Source organism: Arachis hypogaea, chromosome 12 (assembly GCF_003086295.3).
Source record: "Arachis hypogaea cultivar Tifrunner chromosome 12, arahy.Tifrunner.gnm2.J5K5, whole genome shotgun sequence".
Taxonomy (NCBI): domain Eukaryota; kingdom Viridiplantae; phylum Streptophyta; class Magnoliopsida; order Fabales; family Fabaceae; genus Arachis; species Arachis hypogaea.
The window spans coordinates 5940618-5965880 of record NC_092047.1 but is presented as its reverse complement, the minus strand read 5'-3'; the positions used below and the strand labels follow the sequence as shown (position 1 = coordinate 5965880).

At 34.9% G+C, this 25263-nt stretch overlaps 2 protein-coding genes and 1 long non-coding RNA gene across 12 annotated transcripts; all 3 read left to right on the top strand.

The window, feature by feature from the left end:
• The first annotated feature begins 6403 nt into the window (after positions 1–6403).
• Positions 6404–12554, top strand: LOC112726574 (uncharacterized). Of its 8 annotated transcripts, XR_011868208.1 has the most exons (7): positions 6481–7109; positions 8173–8612; positions 8709–8777; positions 9034–9098; positions 9329–9446; positions 11808–11918; positions 12038–12468. It is a non-coding gene; the product is annotated as an uncharacterized lncRNA (long non-coding RNA). The 8 variants fall into 8 exon arrangements; XR_011868207.1 differs by having other exon boundaries at positions 6407–7109; positions 8173–8777; XR_011868206.1 differs by having other exon boundaries at positions 6413–7109; positions 9329–11918; positions 12038–12554.
• Positions 12555–15919: 3365 nt separating this feature from the next.
• On the top strand, positions 15920–18555 carry LOC112726573 (vacuolar-sorting protein BRO1-like). The gene is made up of 3 exons (XM_025776003.3): positions 15920–16781; positions 16868–17982; positions 18077–18555. The coding sequence occupies exons 1-2, from the start codon at positions 16065–16067 to the stop codon at positions 17564–17566; spliced, it is 1416 nt and encodes a 471-aa protein (XP_025631788.1). The 5' UTR covers positions 15920–16064; the 3' UTR covers positions 17567–17982; positions 18077–18555.
• Positions 18556–19867: 1312 nt separating this feature from the next.
• Positions 19868–23509, top strand: LOC112726572 (uncharacterized). 3 transcript variants are annotated; one of them, XM_072208606.1, is made up of 5 exons: positions 19868–20848; positions 20946–21968; positions 22063–22565; positions 22870–22942; positions 23249–23509. In XM_072208606.1, the coding sequence occupies exons 1-3, from the start codon at positions 20339–20341 to the stop codon at positions 22393–22395; spliced, it is 1866 nt and encodes a 621-aa protein (XP_072064707.1). In that variant the 5' UTR covers positions 19868–20338; the 3' UTR covers positions 22396–22565; positions 22870–22942; positions 23249–23509. The 3 variants fall into 3 exon arrangements, with proteins under 3 accessions (XP_072064707.1, XP_025631786.1, XP_025631787.1); XM_025776001.3 differs by having other exon boundaries at positions 22870–23509; XM_025776002.3 differs by lacking the exons at positions 22870–22942; positions 23249–23509 and having other exon boundaries at positions 20058–20848; positions 20946–21845.
• Positions 23510–25263: the final 1754 nt, after the last annotated feature.

Genomic DNA, 25263 nt, shown 5'->3' with positions numbered 1-25263 from the left:
TTTGGTTGGGTGTTCTTTCTTGCTCATAAACATGAAGCATTTTCTGTTTTTGAAAAATTCAGCAAAAAGATTCAAAATGAAAAGAGTTTAAAAATTGTTTCAATTAGAAGTGACCATGGAAAAGAATTTGAAAATCAATATTTTGAATCCTTTTGTGATGTTCTTCAATCAATTATCTATTCGCGATAATTCTTCAATTCAAAGTCGCATCGTTTACACATGCGCAATCAAACACAATCTTTAATCAATTATCCATTCGCGATAATTCTTCAATTCATAGTCGCATCGTTTACACATGCGCAATCAAACTCAATACTCAATTCCGAACTATGACTATCAACAGTCAACAAACTCAATCACATATCATACAAGTACAAACACTGATCCATTTGCGACAACTCTTCAATTCAAAGTTGCATCATTTACACATGCGCAATCAAACTCAATCAAATCACCAAACAACGGTGAACTAACTCAATATTCTCGTCCAACCAATTCACTTTTATCAAAATCGTCTCATCAACTATTCAAATTAACTATTCAGTTCCATGAAAAAATCTAACCGTTGCATCTATTAAATCAACGGTTCAAAATTACATTGGAAAAATCAAAGGCACAATCAATGACAAGACTACTACACTTTCCAATACATGTTAACTTCAAATCACGTCTGAAATTCAAATTATTCATTATTTTAATAAAGTAAGTTGATCTGGGGGCTCCATACCTATAACTCAAATCGCCGAGTTATAACTAAAAAAACTCAACCTGCTTTATCAAAATATAGTCAGGCTAAGCTTGGGGGCTATGATACGGCCGTTACAAATCCGATATCATAATTCGGCATTATATACAATAACTCGGTATTATGCACTATAACTCGGCACTTTACATTATAACTCGGCGTTATACATTACAATCAGACTTGATATGATCATTATTTACAAGCTATAACTCGGCGTCATCCGTTATAGCTCGTCCATTTATGAGCTATAACTCGGGTAGATAAATGCTTCTATCATAACCGACGATCAAACGGCACATAACTCGGATACGTTATCCACCATTTTTAAGACCGACCTTAATGCCAAAAGCGTAACAGACGAAAGGTCCATCATATAAAGCAAGGTAAAGTATTTTCTTCAGTAAGTTCGAATAATACAGAATACTGACTTAAGTTTCGGAGTGCCTTTGCAGGTACACTCCCCCTATTTCTTGCTCAAAGCTCTATGCGATTGGACATCCTCTTGGAGTAAAGCTCGGATTACCACAAAGCTCAAAGGTCGGCACCGAAAATAACAACTCGGCGTCGATTCCCAGAGACCGAGCTCTCCCTCCAGGTATCCATACAAGAACAGTTTACATTCTTAAATTCCTAGTCTAACATCATATATGAATAACAAAATTTATTTTGGTTCTTTGATTTATTTAACATGTTCTAGCTTACACAGTTAAAATTTTTGTTTTTAAATGAAAGTTGCAAAAGTAATGAGCAGCTATATGTGGATACAACATTTTCTTATTGGAATACTGCTTGCTAAACTGAAGAAATTAATTGAAGTTAACTCTCTTTTTCGCGATGAGCTTCAGTTTCCTACTTTAAAGAACTCCATATTACCGACTCTAATTAATCAGAGGTTCATAACAATACCTTGTCACGTTTAATACAAGATATATTATGCGTGAGTATATTGTCTATCTTTTCCTAGTGAATTTGCATCTAATTTATTGAGTTTAATTAAGAATTAATTATATTTTAGCCACTATGGATGCTATTTTGAATTTTGTGCAATACTGTTTATTTTAGGTAGCATTTGGCGGAATTTGATGGAGTTTCTGCAGAGAAAGAGAAGAAGCCAAGAAGATGACCAACGAATACCGACGCGGACGCATGGCTCACGCGACCGCGCGGAATGGAGAAAATCGAAATGACGCGATCACGTGCCTGACGCGATCGCGTGGACTGGAATCTTCACAAATGACGCGAACGCATGGACGACGCGGACGCGTCACATGCGCCACGTGCAGAAAATATAGAAAAACGCTGGGGGCGATTTCTGGGCTGTTTTGACCCAGTTCTTAGCCCAGAAATCACATATTAGAAGCTGCAGAATGGACAAATCAAGTGGCTCCCACCCATCAGCTGAAGACTTGTTAATTAATTTGAATTTAAATTCAAATCTTAAATTAGGAAAAGATATTATTTTAAGTTTAATTTTAAATATTAGATTTTAAATTTATTAGGATTAGTTATAAAAAGGGATCTGATGCCATCAGATTGCAAAGGGGGTACATTTTTACCTGAATCCTTAATTTCTCTTTTCCATGAGCAACTAAACCTCCATTGTTAAGGTTAGGAGCTCTGTCTATTATATGGATTGATAATATTATTTTTCTATTTTAATTCATGTTTTGATTTATATTTCAATAATTGTTTTCGTTCTTTATTTTATGAATTTGGGTGGAACGGAAGTATGACCCACGTTCTATTTGAGTTTTTGTAAAACTTGGAAAAACTCTTTACTTGAACAATAGCTTGAAAACATATTATCCTGAATTTCTAATTGTTTGTATTTAACGGGATATGTGACATATAATCCATTTATCTTTGAATAATTAGGATTCTTGTGGCATATAAACTAGGATTTGATCATCACCCTCTAATTGGAATTAATTGACCAAGAAATTGGCAGTTGATGAATTTTAGAGGAGACTAGGAAAGTCTAAGGAATTAGGGTCTAGTCATAAATAGTTTGCCATGAATTAAATCTTGCATAATTAAAATAGTTAATAAGAAAAGTCAATCTAAAAAATAGATAACTCTAAAGCCTTAACTGCCCTCTCCATATATTATTTCCAACTTAATTACTTGCCCTTCTTCAATATTTTTTATATTGTTTAATCTCTTTTATACTGCATCTCAACACCAATTTTTGTTTGTCTAACTAAGCCTATCAAACACTATTGTTGCTTAGTCCATCAATCCTCGTAGGATCGACCCTTACTCTCGTAAGATATTACTTGGTACGACCCGATACACTTCCGGTTAATAAGTGTGGTTGTAAAATACCGTATCAATACACAGACAGAATGAAACAGGAAATACAATAAAATTACACCCAAATGTACCTATTTCACATCATCACATGCATTAGCAAATACATACTTATGCAAAATATGAGAAGGCTTGTAGCTGTGTAAATGTGCTTTATCCTAATTATTACATACTTAAGATAAATAGTATAATCTAAAGCCTAAAAAATATTAAACAAACCTTGGATATGTTGGTTGCATAGAGGAGTTCTGAGAGTATTATGGTCATCATTAGTGTCATTGGATAAATCCAGTATTTGAGTTTGGGTAATTCACTAATTCGTGAATCGAAAATATTTTATAACAAAAAAATTAGTCAAGAAAGGGTTAAAATTTATTATTTTTTGTTTTATTTAATACATTCTGTAATAAATAAAGAGGAGTATTAGAAATCAGCAAATTGTGTGTTTTGTAGCCATTAATTAATCATTATTAGTATTTTTAATGGTGTGAGATTTTATCTAATGATATGAGATTACTCACTTTTTTTTTGCTGGCCAAATTTTGATAAAAATACTGACTCCCTAAACTTTCTCGTAAATAAATATTAAATAAGATAATTTTGAATTATTTCAACAATTTTTTTTTCTCCCTAGCATTACATTAAGCCTCCCTTACCTATTGTTCACATATAAGCACCAATAAGACTGTAATTACACTATAAAGAGGTTTTTTTGAAGTGGAGTACAAATCCTTTCAAGTGTTTTTTTGAAATTTATGTTTGGGATGAAAGTAACAGCTTGAACAACAGCTCAAGTGGAGTAACTTGCATATTATACCATCCTCTATTACAATATAGTCTAATAGAGATGCAGAGTAATCTGCAGAATTACAATATATTCCACTAAATTACATAATTTATGTTTCGTGTAATGAGTACCTCTGAAATCTCTATATGGAGTGTATGGATATTGAAAAGCACAACGAAGAAAAGGGTAAATGTGTATAATATAAATAAGTTCTAATATGGTAACACCAAGCCTCAAATGCATAGTGCTTGGTTAAAATGGTGAAACTTGATTTATATGATGAAAACTCGACAAAGCAAAATCGAACCTGGAATTTACTTTAAAATTATGAACTTGTTAGCTAAGTTGTTCTGGTTTTAGAATTTTGGAATGAATTTTACCATATAGATTGCAGATTAAAGAAAAACATTAGTCATATCCGAGTGAAAAATAATTTTAGTTTAAATAATTTTGTTGAGTTATATTTTTTCTAAAGATTTTTTAGCAAAAGTAAAAATAATTTTAGTTTAAATATCTCATACAAAAATATCTTTTTATTTATCTATTATATTGAGAACAATAATATAAAAATATTTTTTTGTTTATTTATTATATAAAAATATTTTTTTAAGAAAAAAATTATTTAAAAAAATGTAAATAACTTAAAAAAATATTATTTTTAATACTTTTATTTTTATTACTAAAAATTTACTAAACACACTCAAAAAAATTTTAAAAAATATATTTATTAAAAAATATATTTTTTTATCAACTTATTGGCACTAAAACAAGCACTAGGGAATGAAATTGACTTTGTTCCAAGTTTCAACTTTCAACCATTGGAAAAAGATGAAACCCGGGATGCTTTAGAGCCAAAGGCAAAACTCTGGAAAAGAAAAAAAAAAGCAAATTAAAAGAGAAAGTAATTATTTTTTTGTCAAGAAGCTTTGGAAATGTTAGAACTCAGAATCCGCAGGGCTCCTATCACAAAAATATGCAAGTTTAATATAGTGTCAATGATACATTCTAAAACCACCGTTCATGTCATAAAAATTTTGAAATTTATTTTTCTCACAAATACGAATTGATAGAGCTACTAACCCGATTTATTGATTGGAGTTTATTCGGAGAATTTGCTAATCTATCCATCCTTTTGTCTTTTTCATTCCTTCTTCAAGACTTTACTTAATGGGTGAAAGGAGAAGAGGAATTTCATTCGTAAAAAGAAAAAATATAAAATATAAAATAATAAGTAAAAAACTAAAGCAGTGCTTATAAAAAAAATTATATTGTGAATATGAATCGAACACTTACAAAATTGAGATGAACCAAAATTTTTATTAAAAAAATGCCTTGTGCTCTTTGGAAGTTTTAAGGTTAAAAATTATTTTTAAAAACATATGAAGAATGAAAAAATTATATACTATAAAATGAAATCAACCTGCACAATAAATATAAGATATGCTTTTATTATTATTAAATTTGAAATTTATCTTTTATTATAAAATATTCTATTATTTGTCATTCCTACCATGATAGATAAAGCAATTTAAATATTAATATGGTGAATCATATTAAGGCTAATTTTTTTTTGTTATGGAAGTAAAAGTGGTGATATATCTTAATATTGTAATTTTTTGTGTTTTTTAAAACTGTGGAAGTACATAAATTCTTGGGTCGGATTTCTGTACTTAAAATTTTTTATTTTTTTAACACAAATTGGACAGTTCGATTTGTGTACCTCTCAGAAATCGGACGGTCCGATTTCTGTACTTTTACAAATCGGACGGTCCGATTTGTATACTTCTAGAAATTGGATGGTCCGATTTCTGCTTCTCTAGTTAAACAATTCCACATTTGAGTATAACACCCCAATAATCTACATTTAAAAAAAACACCACTACCACTCCAATATTAAAAACAAAAAGTTCTCATTAACGTGCATAATTCACAAAATTTTTGTAATATGTAATTATTACAATGAATGCAATCAACTGTTATAACATTAGAGAAAGTATAGGGAGCCAATGAAGGTTTAAAAAGTATTAGAGATATGATTATTAGTGTTACATTGTCCTGTCAAGTTACGTTTTTAGGATGAGTGATTTCAGGACATGGTATTAGAGTTCCAGATCCGAAAGGTTAAGAGTTCGAATTTTGGTGAACCCAAAATTAGCTTTTTAAAACATGAGATGTTTATTAAGATTTAGCCCATTATACACATTGTACGCTTAGGCCATTGGATACTCTTGTGAACAAAGATCTTATTCGGTTGTATATACACCTCTCTATATGTTTAGTTGGAAGGAAAAAAATAGAGAGAAAAGAAATAAAAAGGAAAAAAAAAAAAAAGAAAAAAATTGAGTAAATTTTTATTTTTTTAGATGTATTTGGATAAAAAAAAAATAAAAAAAAAAGAAATAATATAAGACAATTTTATTCTTATATTATAAAATATATTAAAAAAAATAAAAGGATAATATTGGAAGTAGAGAGAAAATCATTGTTGGAGAAAAAAAAAATTAGTAGATTCTACCAATATTTTTCTATCTCATTTTCTTTTCTCTCCCATTTCTCCTCTCAATCAAACAAAAAAAATAATTATTTTCCTTTCAATTTTTTTCCCTTCCTTTTCCTTCCTCTCATCTTCACCTCAAACAAACACACGATAATGATATTTTGTCTCTTTCTCTATCTCATTCCCTGGTTTCGATTTTCTCTGAATTCAAATCTCAACTAATGTACTAGCACAGTACCACCACATCCTCCTCCTCCTCATTTTAAGCAACAAGCTACAACAACACCACTCACCGAAGGAGAAAGAACAGATCGTTTTTTTGTTCTCCAGAGTTTTTGAAGGCGAAGTGCTTGATGAATTGTGAAGTCCCATTGATTCTGGAGCACGAGAATGAGCAGCAGCTTCAACAGACTTCTTGCTATGGCGATTGCGGAATTAGCTGATGGCGAGGCCGAGGCCGAGGGCGACCCCATGAAAGCCGCTTATGGCGAGGACGAGGCGACGGGGGACTTCGAGGTGGATAGTGACATCAAGGTGGTGATGATGGTGTTAGCGATTCCCCCGATCGTCATGGATTACGACCAGAATGGGAATTTTTCCACCTATGTCGACTTCAACATCACTGTCCATCTAGTAGTCCCCGGCGCCTTCGTCCTCGCCATCAGCGGTTTTCATGACGTCACGATCGCTCTCGGCAATGCCGAGGCCGGCGACGAAGACATCAACATGCACCCGGGCAATGGTGAATTGGTGATATGGCCGGCAACGAGGTAAATTTTTTCTTTTGCCACTGAAGCGAAGTACACTAATTTATGGTAGGATTTTGCCAAGGGCACTTATTAAGAATACAAGAATAGAAACTTTTTATAGAAAGTATAAGGTTCTGAAGTGTTCAAGGATTTTAAATGTATTAAAAAGTTTACTTGTTCTATACAGAATTTCTATTTTAGTATTCTTAATAAGTGCCCTATAAGGGAACTTGTTAGCAAAACTCTTTATAGTATAAAATTTTACTTGTGAGCATCTGTTTGCTTATAAAATTTCTTATAGCCCTGCGGATGGGATCCATATCCGTAATTTTCGGATTAGATTCCTATAAACACCGCAGATCATGAAAAGTTCCTTTTGTAATCATAAATATGCTCCACTTCATCAAAAATCGATATTAACATGACAAAACAATAGGATGTAGTATCCCAACCAACAAGGATTAATCAAATCAAGAGCAAAAATGGCATGTGTTCATACAAGTTGGTAAAGTAGAAATGAAAATACTAACTAAAAAATTATTCAAAATCTAGTTTCTTAATCAGAAGGCTCAAATGCATATCACAAAATTGAATTTAACCCAAGAAGATATTGCTAATTGCATCATCAAGAATGAGGGGCAGAGGAAAAGATGGTAGATGATTTTTTAAAAAGTAATTGTACATATACACGTTGTGTTATTTTTCTACATTCCTATGTTTCTAATTTTGTCTGATCTTTGATTTTATTATTCCTTATCTATTCTGAATAAAGTATGATCTTAATGTGAACAATTTTAAGGGATTTGATCACATGGAATATTTGATCCCTTTTAGCGGGATTAGAATATTTATAATAAATGAATGAACCAACCATTGAGGCCCATACTTTAATATCAACACAATTCTACTTTTTGACCATTACCATGGCCACAGCAAGTTCTTCATGCCTTTGGTTGACATCTTTTTTGACCTTCGATATGCATAGACCAAGATATTTAGCAGCAGCACACCCATGATTGTTTTAATTCTTGGCTCTTGGATGCCCTTAGTAATGAGTTCCATGATTCCTTTTCTATTTCTGCAGAATTGGAGAACAGGTTGATTTCTCGGTTTGATTCTCAATTCTGGATCACAGAAAAGAGAATTGCACTTCTTATTTCTCTTTGTGTGCACAAGCCTCAATAATTCTTTTGGTTTGGAAGAGATCAATAGTTTGTTGAAGTGTTCTCACATTTCAAATATATCGTTTTCCTGCTTCAATTGGATAACACTGCAAATATTTTTAAGAAGCTTACCTTACAGACGAGTTTAGTGTACAATCCATTATGTGGAGTTGAGAATTAAGAAGCTTGAAACTTTTAAAAACATTAGAGTTGAGGATTGTGAATTTGTGACGTGTTGTGTGTGTGTGTGTGTGTGTGTGTGTGGATTGTGGTATTGCGACACCTTTGCATGAAAATTGTGAATTTGTGATCCTTAAAAACGTACATAATTCTTACACGATATCAATTGGCTGAGTTTGAGGTAATATCTCTGTTCCCTTAATGAATTATGTTTAGGAACAAATTTTCACCTTTCATAATGATATATGAAATCTGTGTTTACTTGAATTTGTTGCAGCTGTGTGTCCTTGGTAATCTTTGCCCAGAAACTGTGGAGGAAGCTTTTGCTATGGTTCCATCTATAAAGGTGGTAGTCATTTGTTCCATCTATAGTCTTATCATAAACACATTGTCTATTTTTATTTTTATTTTTTTTTTCTAATTTTTGCTTTTTGATTTCTTTAAATTTGTTTTCGGATTCACTTTGTGCTTCTCATAAATTGACAATGAAAAGTGAGGCTCACAAAGTGGTACTCCCCATATTCTCCAAATGAAAGATCTAAGATAAATACTTACTTGCTTTGTTGCCTCATTGCTTAACATCTTCGATTTGGTTCTTTCAGGTGCGAGCTTTGTTTGATGATGCTGGAAAACAGGTTGATGTAGCCACATCCTCTATATCGTACAGGTTTGTTAATTCTTAGTACAGAAGAAGGCATGATGTGTTGCTAGACTTTTGCTCATGTTCATTAGAAATCATTCAAAATCATTATGTGATGCCATAATGGTTGGCTTGACATTTCCCTGATCTGCATTTGAAAGTGCATCCATTTACACGTGCGCATTGAATTATTAGATTGCATAGATAGTAGAGAACTTATGAGTGCAGTATTAATAAATCTTTTGTTTGTTGATCAGTGCAATATTATTTTGAGTGGAATATAATTTGATGAAGTTCATAAGACTGATGCAGCAACTAAGTGGCCTTTATGTTCATCTGAGAATCGGCCCCTATATCTGTGTTGATGGAATTTCGGTAAACTCTTTGTATCATGCTTTATTTGTTCTAACTCAGACTGGAAGATTAAGAAGTTAGGAAATGAATGCAATGGTAATCAATAAGAATTAACTAATATATGTGACTTTGGACTTAAGAGCATCAGCCTATGATTTTACATTACTAGAATGGAGTTAAAAATGTGTAGTCACATTGCCTTCATTACTTATATTCTATTGGATCTGAAGAAACTAGAGATGCAATGGTAGTATATTTTGGCATTGTAGTCAGATTCTATTAATGAAATTGGAGAGAGAATTTTAGGCTCTCAATTGAGGAAACTGCTATGTCATGATCATTTATGAATTGTGACTGGTGTTTTATTTTTTATAAACTGTTATTGTCATGATCATTCTACCTTGCTCACTCATTACTTATTTAACCCATGATTTTAGTTTAGGTTATTTACCTACAAGCATAAACTACTACCGACTATCAAGTATAGTGGTTGGCAGTATGTTTTCATCCTTCCATCTATTGGTGAGTGGTGACTATGTATTTTGTTGCGCTAAGAAGTTTATCCACTTTGGATCATAAAGTGAGTATTGTTTGACAAATGGTGCACTCTGTGGTGTTTTTCAGATGAAATTAATGAAAAACAATTAGTATATTAACTGTTTTTAGAATTGGCTGAAGCAGACAGTGAGTCGTTTCTACTTTTCTTTGCTACTGAGAAAGTACTTTTCCTTTTTAACAATAGTGTTGCAGGTAAACATATTCATATATGTGAATTGTGAATAATTGTGTTTTGTAATATGTTGTTGTGTGATGTTACTGTTTATATGTCTAAAAGAATTAGATATCATGGATTATACTTGTTCACTTGTTCTTTGGTTCTGTTCAGTGAGATCCTCCTGTTATTGTTCATTTTGTTATTAAAAAAAGTTTGTTTAAAAATATTTTAGGAATAAATAAATTTTAAAATGTGAAAAATAATTTTATTAAATTATTTTATATAGAAATATGCTTCTAAATAAAATTTCTGTTTTGCGAGACCCTTAAAAATGTGGATATCATATGCGATCCAATCCAATGAAAATTGTGAGGATTGGATCCAAATTACGGTCATATTTGATTTTATCTGCATATATTCCTAAGTGGTTATATCAATGGGTATATTCTATCCATGAAGTGCTTAAAAAAATTAGTTTTAAATACATTTAGACTGTTTTGGCTATTTATTATTGTACCCCAAACATTTCTATAAAAATATATAGGGTTTAGCTATTATTATAAGCTTATCATTTTTTTTATAAGATGGAGCAGCTAGAAAGTATAAAGTTATTAGGTAACAAAACAGAAAATTAAACTGTAATTATCGGTATTGTCATCAACAATTAGAAGGATCAAAATTAATCTATTCTTTGTAGTTTTTAATCGACTTGTTGATAACTTTCGCAACACCTACTTTTTTATTTTTAAATATTCTGTTATTCCTTTCTAGCAAAGTATTCTAGATAATAGTACAAAACCCATCAACAGACAATGATCCGATAAACTTCTCTACCACTTTTTAAGTTACGTCTTAGAAAACTCTTCAACCCATTCTACACTAACCAACACCCGATCAATGTGACTATACGATTGATCCTGAACCAAGTAAACTTGCGGTCATTTGTCTCTAAATTCACCAGCTTTTAAAATTTTTTGCTTTTCCGCTACTGCTAATAATGAATTGGCTCCTTTCCTCTCATCCACGGTTAAAGTCATCCATGTAGCAAATTGGGACTTGACATAACCCAAATAGATAAAACTCAACTCTTCCTACATAGTCAGTTTGTCCTCTCTAGCATGTGCACCGTACACCGAGTAAATTGCACAATTGAAATTATTATTTGTCAACACCCTTTTCACACACAACCATCTCTCCCCTTTATAATAATTACTCGACTTAAACATCATGTCGTCCCACATCAGCAATAAATCCTAGAAGCACCATCCGATCCCATAAATTCTCAACTCACATCATTTTCCTAAATTTGCACTACATCAAACTTACTCACCACCTATTTCTTCGTTTTTATCAATCCTAACATGTTTACCTTATCTTTTCTCATAAAATTTTTCACCATTTCCAACTTTTTGACACCCTTTAAACCCCTCGCATTTAAAACATAATGGTACGTATACGTTTTATGGGTTATTTCTCAGCATTTCTACCTATTTAATTTCTTTTACCTTTGGTTTTATTATTCCTTGTCTTTTCTCAATAAAATATGATATTAATGTAAACAATTTTAAGGGATTTGATCTCTGGGATTAGAATATTTGTAATAAATGAATGTTCCAACCCTTAAGGCTCAATTCTACTATTTGACCTTTATCATGGCCAATGAGCAGAAACTATGACAGTCCTTAATGGAGTTCAATAGCAGTTTAGGTGATCTGATGGAGCTTTAACCTCTATTTTTTTATGATAGTGGTGTTGCCGAGGCTGCTTCAATTGCCTAGGTAAGATTTATGAATTTGAGTTCCAATTGCTCTTGCACCCCTGTTTCTGGAACTATCTCATGTTGTAACCAATCAGCCTCTTAGTCTGGTTTCATAATCAACAGCTTTGTTTTTTGCAGACATGATCTGCGATTGCAGAGGAAGCATTCACCCTTTGCGGACTTCGCCCTATACTCCTCGTTGCTGAGATGCCTCAACCCAACGCCCCATCAATGGATTTGGCACTGTATCTGTCCGCTTGGTGCTGTCAGCTTCCCCATTCCATCCTGATGAATATGGTGGAAGTGCTTAACCTTGTTCCAGGGAGCTCCACGGCCTCATGCAGCAGTATAAGTAGCATGATGGGAGGTGTTGTTGGGGGAGATGTACCTTGGAAACTCTTTAACAAGGGCTCTTCTTTGGTTGAAGGAGGTGTTGTATTTGTCACCCATCATACTGCATTGGTGGTATGAAGCTCAGATGTTTGTGACATCCTTTCTGTATCATCTACTGAATATGCTAAATCTTTGTTATGGTTACCACTAAGGCTACATTGCTTGTTTACGCCCAACTTTATAGGCCAGATGGAATTCGGGAGGGTTTAATGCCATATACTGCATGGAAATACAAATAGACATAGACATAACAATACACAATTTTTCTTGGTTTGTTTGGTAAATAATACACAACATAATACACAAATCACAATTATATTAAAAAGTCAATATTATTCCTCTCTTTCCATCATCAACACCATATCACATTAACACCAATATTTTCAGTCACTACCAATATTTTCAACAACTCAAATATAGAAACAACAAAACCTAAATTTGCAGGAAGATGACATGGAAAACACTGTGAATGGCTTAAATACGGGGGAGAGAGGGAGAGAGAGAGTTGTTGTCATGGGAGAGAAGCAAAAGACAGCATGTTGGTGAGAGTGAAGGAGAAGAAGGGAAGGGTTGGAGAAGGAGAGTAGATTTGGGGAATTTTCACAAAATATTAAAGGTAGAAATGAATAAAAATTGTGTGTCTCAACTTACTCAAGAGACAAAACACACGTCTATTGTGTGCAACCGTGTAACACTGTTTCCTTCAAAAAATTGTGTCTTTCCATCCAAACGGTAGACATGTACCACCATGTCTATGTATTAGATGGACAAACCCACTAACTAAACACTGTCTTATCTCTTTCTTTCTAAGGGTATTTAAGAGGATTTTGATCTTCAGATGTTAGTAGTTATCACTTAAACAGATAAAAAAGTCAGAGATTGATTTGTCATTTTTTCTAATTTTTAAATATGATCCACTTCATCAAAATTCAATATTAACATGATAAAACAATAGGAAGTGGTATCCAAACCAACAAGGATTCATCAAATCAAGAACAAAAATAGCATGTGTTCATACAACTTTGTTAACTAGAAATGAAAATACTAATTAAAAAAAAATTATTCAAAACCTAGTTTCTTAATCAGAAAGTTCAAATGCATATCATAAAATTGAAATTAACCTAAAAAGATATTGCTAATTGCATCATCAAGAATGAGGGGCAGAGGAAAAGATGGTAAGTGATTTTTTAAAAAGTAATTGTACATTTACACGTCATTCCTATGTGTCTAATTTTTTCTGATTTTTGATTTTATTATTCCTTATCTATTCTAAATAAAGTATGATCTTAATATAAACAATTTTAAAGGATTTGATCTCATGGAATATTTGATCCTTTTTAATGGGATTAGAATATTTATAATAAATGAATGAACCAACCATTGAGGCCCATAATTCAATATCAACACAATTCTACTTTTTGACCATTACCTTGGCCATAGCAAGTTTTCATGCCTTTCGTTGACATCTTTTTTTACCTTCGATATACATAGACCAAGATATTTAGCAGCAGCACACCCATGATTGTTTTAATTCTTGGCTCTTGGATTCCCTTAGTAATGCGTTCCATGATCCCTTTTCTATTTTTCTGCAGAATTGGAGAACAGATTAATTTCTCGGTTTGATTCTGCATCACATAAAAGAGAATTGCACTTTATTTCTCTTTGTGTGCACAAGCCTCAATAATTCTTTTGGTTAGGAAGAGATCAATAGTTTGTTGAAGTGTTCTCACATTTCAAATATATCCTTTTCCTGCTTCAATTGGGTAACACTTGAAATATTTTAAATATTTTTCTAGAAACATTTTTGGAGCTTCTGGAGCCATATATTTTGAAGGATACAATATCAAATCTAAGTTTTGGCTTTTACATTTTTATTCTTAATTCTTCTAATACCTCTCTTCTTTGTATTTCTGGCCGTCTGCTCAAAATTATGCAAGAACCGCTAGAGCATTATAGTGCTAAAGGGTGGTTACAGCGGGTTGAATAAAGTGATCATTTCAGTAGTATATCTTTTTCATTGGTTGTGACATTAAATAAAAAGGATCTTCTATTGAAAAATATATTCCATTGGCCTTCAAATGCTAATAAAGTGTCTAGACATACCTGACAGCAATTTATTTACTGCATGTAGTTAAATATACTTTTCTTCTTTTTGCCTCTTGTTTTTTTACCAGGTAATTATTTTTGCTATTCTTTTATCTTCTTTCATTTCATTTTATTTGTCGTCTGAATTAAAGGTATGGCAATAGTTCTCTCTAAAGATTATCCCTCTTTTCAAAGGTTTTGGGATTGGTCCTGATGGCGAAAAGTATAGATGAGGATCCAAAGTTCACCCAAGGCACTGCTCATGTCTAATCCTTTCAATTCTGAGACTCTGCTTGTGCTTTCATTTTTGTATGCATGTTCTTATTTATATATGCTTACTACTCATTAAAAAATTACTTACAGAATGTATTATTGTTATTATTACGTTTTCTAATATAAACATGATTTGTTCTCTAGGTTGGTATTATTGGTGGTTGAACTAGTATCAAGAATGATAATCCCCATAGTTCGATTATCTTTTTGCTATTGCTGTTGATCCATTTACCTTGAAGTTGTCCCAAATTTGCTAATTACAGTTAGTGTTTGATTTGGTGAGTGTAGAGTAATGCATTTGGACACAAATGGAAATAATACAAGTAGAAATTACGATGATAAGAGTGAGATTGCATTATAAATAAAACCACCACTAAATTAATTTATGTTAGTATTTAACATGCTTTTTAGCAGAAAAATTACATTGTCTAGTAATAATAAATTCAGGTGTCTTATTCCCCTTCTTCTTAATTAAGAGTCGCGTTGGCTTTCCAATAATTATACGATCGTACCTCATCACCATCACTACGATCTTTTTAACATCATTTTTTCTTCTTTCAAGCTTTCTAATGAGAAAGTGTTACCATTCCCTTACCATATTTCTTGTCCAACGTGATTTCTTCCTTTCCAAAAAGTCTCGCTTGCTTCTTGCAATGTCATTTTAGGTAACAATCATTCTCCACCAAATAAAACATTTACATATTATTTTCAATCTGTTTGGTAACTGAGAAATCGTAATGTCTTTCGTATGAATAAAAATTGACTGAATTGAGTATTTATTCTAAATACAATCTTTAAGCTTGGAATGAATTGTTAAAATTTTTCTGAAACAAAAATATTTGGTGAAAATGCATAGTTGCAGGTAGAGCTGTCAAAACGAGTCCAAACTCGGTGTTAAAATTTTGTGTTTGCTCCAAGTTTTCTTAATAGTTCTAGTAGATTCAATTTTTGTTGAAGGATTCTTCAATCCAAGGTGTGTCTTTAAGCCCGTTCTACTAAAAACAGAAATAATGTCTTATTGGATAATTTAATAGGTTAAAGAGGAATGAGAGGGAAGGTTACGGCGGTATAAGGGAGCTGGCGACGGTGGTCTGGCGGTGGGTGACGGCAGATGTTCGGCGAATAGGGAGATCAGAGGTTCCTTTTCAGACCTTCAATGGCATCTCAGGCATGAATGGTGGCTACCATGGAGTAGAAACCATCATTGAAGACCACGGAGGAGCGCACAGCAGCTGGAGAAGAAGGAGTGGAATTCCCGCCAATGTTTGGGCTGGGTTATCCGGCCCAGACAATGACAAAGAAAAAAACGGAATGAGAGGGTGCGGAATAACAACTAGATAGTTTCAAAATCAGTAATGAGCAAGGTTAGCCATCGATTTCCTCATTCCTAATCCAATCCTGGTTCGCCGTCGCCATGAGCAACGATAATCAGAGGTTGTTGAACCGGAACCCGAATCCAGAAAGGCTTCTGGCAATCCCAGTGAAGAAGAGTGATCCGGTGGAGCTGTACAGGCCGTTACGCAATTTGGTAACGAGAAAATACTCAGAGAGCGATGCACAGAAAGTTGAAAGCGTTCTGGAAACCCTCAACAAATGCCGTAGCGACATGGTGGAGCGAGGGGACCTCTCCCTTCCCATGCAACGTGACTGCCTCATTCACTACTTCAAATGTCTTTGCATGGTTGACCCACTCTTCACCGCTATCTCCTCCGACTCCCATTCCGACCCCATCGTCTTTGTCTGGTACGACGCCTTCAACTCTGAGCATGAGAATGGGGTCTCCTCGCAGCGCAACAGCATCCAATTGGAGAAGGCTTCTGTTCTCTTCAACCTTGGCGCCGTATGCAGCCAGATTGGGGCCTCTTGCGACCGCACCACCCCCCTTGGCCGTCACGTTGCAATCGACGCCTTCAATGCCGCCACCAAATTCTTCTTGAAACTTTGGCAGGTTCTCGCCAAGGACGTCTCCGCCACCCTCGACTTGACTCTCCGCTTCGTCGAGAGTCTGCACCGCCTCTGCGGCGCTCAGGCTTTGGAGCTCAGATTAAAGCAACAACTCGACAGCAACAACAACGACGCCGCCGCCAGTTCCGCTCTCCAACAACATGTAATTGCCGTTATGTTTAAATCGGTCAGTCTTCACTCTTGATTGATTTTACATTTACTTTTTTATTTTAGATTTTCAATATGATGATGATGATGATGAGGATGATGTAGGTTTTTGCGAATTATTTTAGAATAAATGATCTGATACTAGGTGATTCGGCTGCAACCGAACATGTCTTCTCATTTGACCGAACCTGGATAGCTCATCTTCATCAGAAGGTGAAATTCTTTACGGTGGAGGCTCATCAGAGGCGATCATCCATCCTACCCAAATCCGAGCTATCTGAAACAGACAGATTGATCCAATCCGGTCCTCTTGATCATGATGCGGTATCTGCCACTGAAAAATTAGTTAGAGGGATTTGTTGCTGGAGTTCATTGGTCCAATCCTGTCCTCTTGATCTTGATGCAGAATTAGTTAGAGAGATTTGGAAGCTTAAGCACAAGTCTATACCGAAGCAAGAACGAATCCCATACCTTGACTTCCTCCTCTCTGAGTACAGCTCTTTCAAGATTATTGATGATGGAAAGCTAGTGGCCAACCCTTGGGACATGCCTCCTCCTTATCCAACAAATTTGGAAATCCTCTCTTCTTCGTCTTTGTCAATTATGCCTCCGATCCCTTTGAAGAAGAGTGAGCCCTTGGACCTCTATGAGTCCCTTCGCAGTTATGTTGCCCTTAAATACTCTGAGAGCGAGGCAGAGAGAGTAGAAGGCCTTTTCAAAATGGTAGACAAAATGCGCAGTGAAATGCAGTGTGATGACCTCTCTCTACCCGTTCGCCCCGTGACTGCCTCATCCAGTATTTGAAATGCCTTTGCATGATTGAGCCTTTGTTCCCCATGACTACCTCACCCAATCCACCTATCTTTGTTTGGTACAATGCATTCAACCCACAACAGGACTCTTCTCAGCACAACATCCATTTGGAGAAGGCCTCTGTTCTCTTCAACCTGGGAGCCCTCTCCACCCACATTACTCTCTCCTGCGATCTCAGCGCCGTTCAAGGCTATCGCCTTGCCATGGACGCATTATATGACGCTTCATATTGGTTCTCCATACTGTGGAAGCTTGAGGCTGAGAATGCATCTGCCACCATTGACTTGTCAGTAAACTGTGTCCAGATGCTGCGCGAGATGATAGCGGCTCAGATTGCCGACTTGACATGGAAGTGTCCTCATTCTCATTCTGATGGATCATCATTAGCTGGATTAGCTGGATATCTTGTATGTATATCATCTAGCTTTTCAGTTGATTTTTTCTTAGTGCAATTGATTGATGTCAATCTTGATTTGTTAGTGTTTGATTGGGATGATGTAGGTTACTCTGCGTTGTCGGAAAGCTTATGATCTGTCGACATTGGGGCCTTTAGCTGAGAATCTTGTTCAATCCTCGATACCTCAATTTCTTGAGTCCAAGATGAAAACCCGCCATGTTCAAACTGATCCTAGTGATGTCACTGAACAATTTCTTTCAGGGTATTGTGAGGCTCAATCCCTGCTTCAAGAGGGATGTCAAACACCATGCTTGGACCTTCTCTCCGAGGTTGGCCCTGTCATGATTAAGGATGGAAATCTTGTGATCAACCTTAGAGGCAATATGGGTCGCATTGGAGGAGATGAGCTCCCAGGAGACCACAGTAACATGACCATAGACAGAAACTAGACAAACTTTAGGAATTAAATATTAACTACAATATTTTCTTCTTTTTATCCTTCTTATTATTCATTATCTGCAACTATAAAAATTCAATGCCTTTTTTATAATTCTATTTTGTAGATCTCTTTTTTGTCTTAAATGCTTAGTTGTCAAATTTAGTGACCATTTTTTTAAATAAATAAAAGACGCCTTAAGCATGTCTCAAAATAATAGAGATTAGGTGGCGTGTTGTCTTTTTTATTTTTTATTTTTTTTTGTTAAGGATCATGTTGTTTTCGTGTGAATAAATTTTGACATTATTAAGTGCTTATTCTAAATATAATCTTTATTTATGGAAATGATCATGATCCTTTGCATTTATCTGTAGTTACATTATGCATGACTACATTTTGTTTTGGTCATATAGATTTTGATGTGTGCACCCCATCTTAAAGGCCGTTAAGTTTCTTGCATTTGTGCATGCTTAACTTGTCGATGATGGGAAGTGGTCTGACTTTTTCATTGACTTCTTGTAAATGCCTATAACTTTGCAAGTAGTTCTCTTGATCACTTAATATATAATTGCTTATTGGTTTGCCAAATAAGTAAAGGATCTCCTACCCTTTTAACATGCCCTACCATCTTTGTACTCCTATCTTTTCGTACTCGTATTTTAACTATCATTGTTGTGCGATGCTCTGAATAATTACTAATCAGAATCTGTTTCTGCTTTGGCAGCTGAGAAGGCACACTATGCCGGCAGGGATCCTATCACAGCATTGAAGAAATATCTTTGGAATTGGTCCGGATGGAAAGTATAGATGCGAGGATCCAAAGTCACCCAAGGCACTGCTCATGTCTAATCCTTTCAATTCTGACTATCTATCTGCTTGGTGCTTTATTTTTGTATGCATGTTCTTATTTGTTTATGCTTACTAATCATTAAAAAATTACTTACAGAATGTATTACTGTTATTATTACCTTTTCTAATATAAGCAGGATTTGTTCTCTAGGTTGGTGTTATTGGTGGTTGAACTAGTATCAAGAATGATAATCCCCAAAGTCGGATTATCTTGCTTTGCAGTTTATATATTATCTGGACCATGTAAAATAATATTGTAGTGTTACATCTTTTGCTATTGCTGTTGACCCATTTATCCAAATTTGCTAATTATAGTTGGTGTTTAATTTGGCGCAGAGAAACTCAAACTATGATTTGGTGAGTGTAGATTAACACATTTGGACGCAATTATTCAAAAGCCAACGCGACCCTTAATTAAAAAGAAGGGGGATAAGATTTCTGAATTTGCTAAAAAGCATCTTAAATACTAACATAAATTTAGTGTTGGTTTTATTTATAATGTTAAACCCTCCTTTTCCAAAGTTAAATACAAAAAAAAGTCCACCATCACCACTAGCAACCTCGCTTTTATCGTCAGAATTTCTACCTCTACTATCTCCATTGTATAAATATATAAAAATAGGAATAAATTTTTGTGTTTGGGCCTCCAAGCTTTATTTCTGGTTCGGGTAGATTGGATTTTTGTTGAACAAGAATTCTCCAATCCAAGGTGTGTCTTTAGGCCCGTTTTAGTAAAAACAGAAATAATGTTTTATTGGATAGGTTAAAGAGGAACGGGAGGGTGCGGAAGTTACAAATCCAATTCAGATTTTCATCGATTTACTCATTCCTAATCCTACCCTGGTTCGCCATCGCTATGAGCAACGGTAATCAGAGATTGTTGAACCCGAACCCGAATCCAGAAAGGGTGCTGAAAATCCCAGTGAAGAAGACTGATCCGGTGGAGCTGTACAGGCCGTTACGCAACTTGGCAGCGACAAGATACTCAGAGAGCGATGCACAGAAAGTTTAAAACGTTCTCGAAACCCTAAACAAATGCCGCAAGGACATAGTGGAGCGATTTGGGGACCTCTCATTTTCCATGCAACGTGACTGCCTCATGCACTACTTCAAATGTCTCTGCATGGTTGACCCACTCTTCACGGCTGTCTCCTCCGACGTCGACGCCGGCTCCGACCCGATCACCTTTTTCTGGTACGACGCCTTCCTCCCCGAGCATGAGGATGGGGTCTCCTCGCAGCGCAACAGCATCCAATTGGAGAAGGCTGCTGTTCTCTTCAACCTTGGCGCCGTATGCAGCCAGATTGGGGCCTCTTGCGACCACAACACCGCCCTTGGCCGTCACCTTGCAATGGACGCCTTCAATGCCGCCGCCAAATTCTTCTTCAAACTCTGGAAGGATTTTGCCAAGGGCGTCTCCGCCACCCTCGACTTGACTCTCGTCTTCGCCGAGGCTCTGCACCGCCTCTTCTCCGCTCAGGCTTCCGAGCTCAAATTACAGCAACAACTCCACGACAACAACAACAACAACAACGACGCCGTCGCCAGTCCCGCTCTCCAACAGCATCGAATTGCCGTTTCGTTTAAATCGGTCAGTCTTCACTCTTGATTGGTTTCACATTTATTTTTTCATTTTAGATTTTTAATTTTAATATTATGATGATGATAATGATGAATTGATGATGTAGATTTTTAAGCATTATCAGAGAGCATGTGATCTGATACTTGGTGATTCGGCGGCAATCAAACATGTCTGCTCATTTGACGAAACTTGGATACCTCATCTTCGTCATAAGAAGAAATACTTTCAGGTGCAGGCTCGTCAGACGCGATCATCCATCCTACCCGAATCCCAGCTACCTGATACATTCTCATTGCTCCAATCTTGTCCTGTTGGTCATGATGCAGAATCTGTCACTGAAAAACTAGTTGGAGGGATTTGCAGCCAGGCGTACCATTGGAGACCCAAGCAACAAGGAATATACCTTGACCTCATCCTTTTCGAGTACAGCCCTTTCAAGATTATGGATGGTGGAAAGCTGGTGGCTAACCCATGGGACATGCCTCCTCCTTATCCAACAAATTTCGCAATCCGCTCATCTTCGTTTCCGTCACATATTCTGGCATTTCCTTTGAAGAAGACTGAGCCCTTAGACCTCTACGGGACTCTGCGCAACTACTTTGTCTTCAAATACTCTGAGAGCATGGCAGAGAGAGTAGAAGGCCTTCTTCAAATGCTAAACAAATTGCGTAGTGAAATGCTGCGTGATGACCTCTCTCTACCCGTTCGCCGTGACTGCCTCATCCACTATTTCAAATGCCTTTGCATGATTGAGCCTTTGTTCCTTATGACTGACTTGCCTAATCCGCCTATCTTTGTTTGGTACGATGCCTTCAACCCACAACAGAAGTCTTCTCAGCACCATATTCATTTCGAGAAGGCCTCTGTTCTCTTCAACCTGGGAGCCCTCTGCACCCAAATTGCTCTCTCCTGCGATCTCACCACCATCCAAGGCCATCGCCTTGCTAAGGACGCCTTAAATGATGCTTCACATTGGTTTTTCAGACTGCCTCTTGAGGCTAAGAAGGTATCTGCCACCATTGACTTGTCCATAAACTGTGCCAGGATGCTGCATGAGATAATATCCGCTCAGATTGCCGACTTGGAATGGAATTTTCCTCATTCTCGTTCTGATAGATCATCATTACCTGTATATCCTCTATGTATCATTATCTAGCTTTTCATTAGCGCATTTGATTGATGTCAATCTTGATTTGTTAAATTGTTTGATTGGGATGATGTAGGTTACTCTGCTTTATCAGAAAGCTTATGCTCTGTTGACATCTGGGCCTGAGAATCTTGTTCCATCCTCAATACCTCAATATCTTGAGGAGAAGATGAAAACCTACGCAGTTGAAACTGCTCCTACTGATGTCACTGAACAATTTCTATCAGGGTATTGTATGGCTCAATCCGTGCTTCAAAAGAGTTGTCTACCACCATGCTTGGACCTTCTCTCCGAGGTTGGCCCTATCATGATTAAGGATGGAAATTTTGTGACCAACCTTAGAGGCAGTATCAGTCGCATCGGAGGAGATGAGCTCCCAAGAGACCTCAGTAACATGAGCATAAACTGAAACTAGACGAACTTTAGGAATTAGCATTGGAGGAGATGAGCAATCCTCATAGTAGATTTTATGTTGGTTTCTAAAATAGAAAACTACTTATTTAGGTTTTCGAAGTGGCGCCCTCCTTGCACGTGGTGGAGCTGAGGAAAACTGGTGGCTACACACTGGAGTTTCACAAGGCATGTTTCTTAGCTCTGTTAATAACAAAATATTAATCACCTAATAATTAACCATTGTTTTTCGTAGTTTATGTCTCATTTGCTTTTTTTTTAATACTAAAAATGTTGGTACTTTCGCGTTTTCTTCTTTTTAATTATTATAATGGCTTATGATTAAAATTAAATTTCAATTGGTTTAATAATAATAATAATAATAATAATAAATTGTTGTAAAATCACTTTTTTGAAAATTAGAAACAAATGCATATACTCCTAGTTGTTATTTATTGAAGCTAACCTTGTTCATTACTGATTTTATATGCAGTTCTAAAAAAACTTCTCTTCACGGTTGCAGGACATAGTTTGGCATAATGAAAAAAAAAATTGAGGAATAAAAGGTACAGCCTATTCTTTTTTGCTCTAATATATATATCTTATTTTTAATAACAAAATGTTCAAATAGATTTGATGCCAGCCAACTCACTAAAATTAAGATACATTCTAGTATCAAAGAATAGTGATAATAGGCATGTTTATACAATAGAATTAGAAAATAGATTTTGGCGAATTTGTTATATCATTTTATGGTATGCTTTATCTCAGAGTTTTTTCTATTGATCTTTCTAATGATTAAATAATTGGATGGATTATAGTCACAAAAAAAAATAATTGGATGTATTATGTGTTGTGTTGCACTGGCACAGGTGCTGTAGACACCATGCAATTATCCCGGTTCATGGAATTATGAATGAGATAGAGTAACTTGTTAAATTTGGAGAGTTTTAAAATTAAATTTGAGAGTAAATTAAACTTTTGTATATAGTTCTTTCATATCTTAATTTGAATATAGTTCACTCTTCCCACAAAGAAAAGTAGTGATAAAAGATTTCGGATTTTGAACATGTAATATAATTGAACATAAGTATTCTATGAACTACTATGTGTGTGACAATTCTTTGGATTCAGTTTTGGAACAACAGTTTTATTGTAAATTCTATTTTTTCCAACACAGTTATTTAATCTGGATCATAAAATAACGTGCTGGTTGTGGCATTATACTACTGTTCCCATATTATAACTAATTTCAAAAGAAAAATTATAGAAATGAACTTGTTTAGTTTTCCTCCATGGTAATGTTACTGTGGTGGTCTCCAGCAAAGCTCGTCTCCTCCAATGCCAACGTTACTACCTCCAATGATATTATCATTGGAAGAGACCATATTGTAGATAGCATGATGATAGTGTATGAATAAGCATGTCATGAATAGTGGCACCCTCTTGACATGCTGACTGACTTAAAAATCTACTATTAAATAAAATAGTATTATAGATTAGATACTTATATTTTAGTTCAATTCGTTTCATTTTTCGAGTAAACTAAGCCAACCATTGAGTTTAGACTCGTTTTGAAGGCTCTACTTGCAACTACGCATTTTCACCAAATATTTTTTTCGTTATAAAAATATTAACAATTCATTGCTTAAAGATTGTATTTAAAGTAAATATTTAATTCTGTCAATATTTATTCACACAAAAGACAACACAACAAAAAAAGGCAACACGCCATCTAAGGGGTCTTTTATTTATTTAAAAAAAATGGACACTAAATTTGATAATTAACCATTTAGGACAAAAAAAGAGATCTACCAAATAGAATTATAAAAGACACTGAATTTTTATGTAGAGTTGCAAATAATGAATAATAAGGGTAAAAAGAAGAAAATATTGTAGTATTATCACTATTCTAATGAATACAATCTTTAATCACAGAATGAATCGTTAATATTTTCCTAACGAAAAAAAAAAGGTGAAAAAAAAAGGTGAAAATGCATAGTTGCAAGTAGAGCCTTCAAAATGAGTCTAAACTTAATGGTTGGCTTGGTTTATTCGAAAAATCAAACGAATTGAACTAAAATATAAGTATTTAATCTATAATATTATTTTTCTAATAGTAGATTTTTAAGTTAGTGGATTTTCAGCATCTCAAACTCCTCAGATGGGTTGTCACTATTCATAACATGTGTATTCATACACTATCATCATGCTGCCTACAATGCAGTCTCTTCCAATGAAATTATGCTAATAAATAGGAGGTAGTAACATTGGCATTGGAGGGGACAAGCTTGCTGGAGACCACCACAGTCTCTTCCAATGAAATTATGCTAATAAATAGGAGGTAGTAACATTGGCATTGGAGGGGACAAGCTTGCTGGAGACCACCACAGTAACACTACCATGGAGGAAAACTAAACAAGTTAATTTCTATAATTTTTCTTTTGAAATTAGTAGTAATATGAGAATAGTTGTATAATGCCAGAACTAGCACGTTATTTTATGATCAAGATTAAATAACTATGCTAAAAAAATAGAATTTACAATGAAACTGTTGTTCCATAACTAAATCCAAAGAATTGTCACACATATAGTAGTTCATAGAATACTTATGTTCAATTGTGTTACATGTTCAGAATCCGAAGTCTCTTATCACTACTTTTCTCTGTGGAAAGAGTGAACTATATCCAAATTAAGATATGAAGGAACTATATACAAAAGTTTTTTATTCTCAAATTTAACAAGTTACTCTACCTCATTCATAATTCCATAATCCGAGATAATTGCATGTCTACAACACCTGTGCAACACAACACATAATACATCCAATTATTTAATCATCAGAAAGACCAATAAAAAAACACTGAGATAAAGCATACCATAAAAT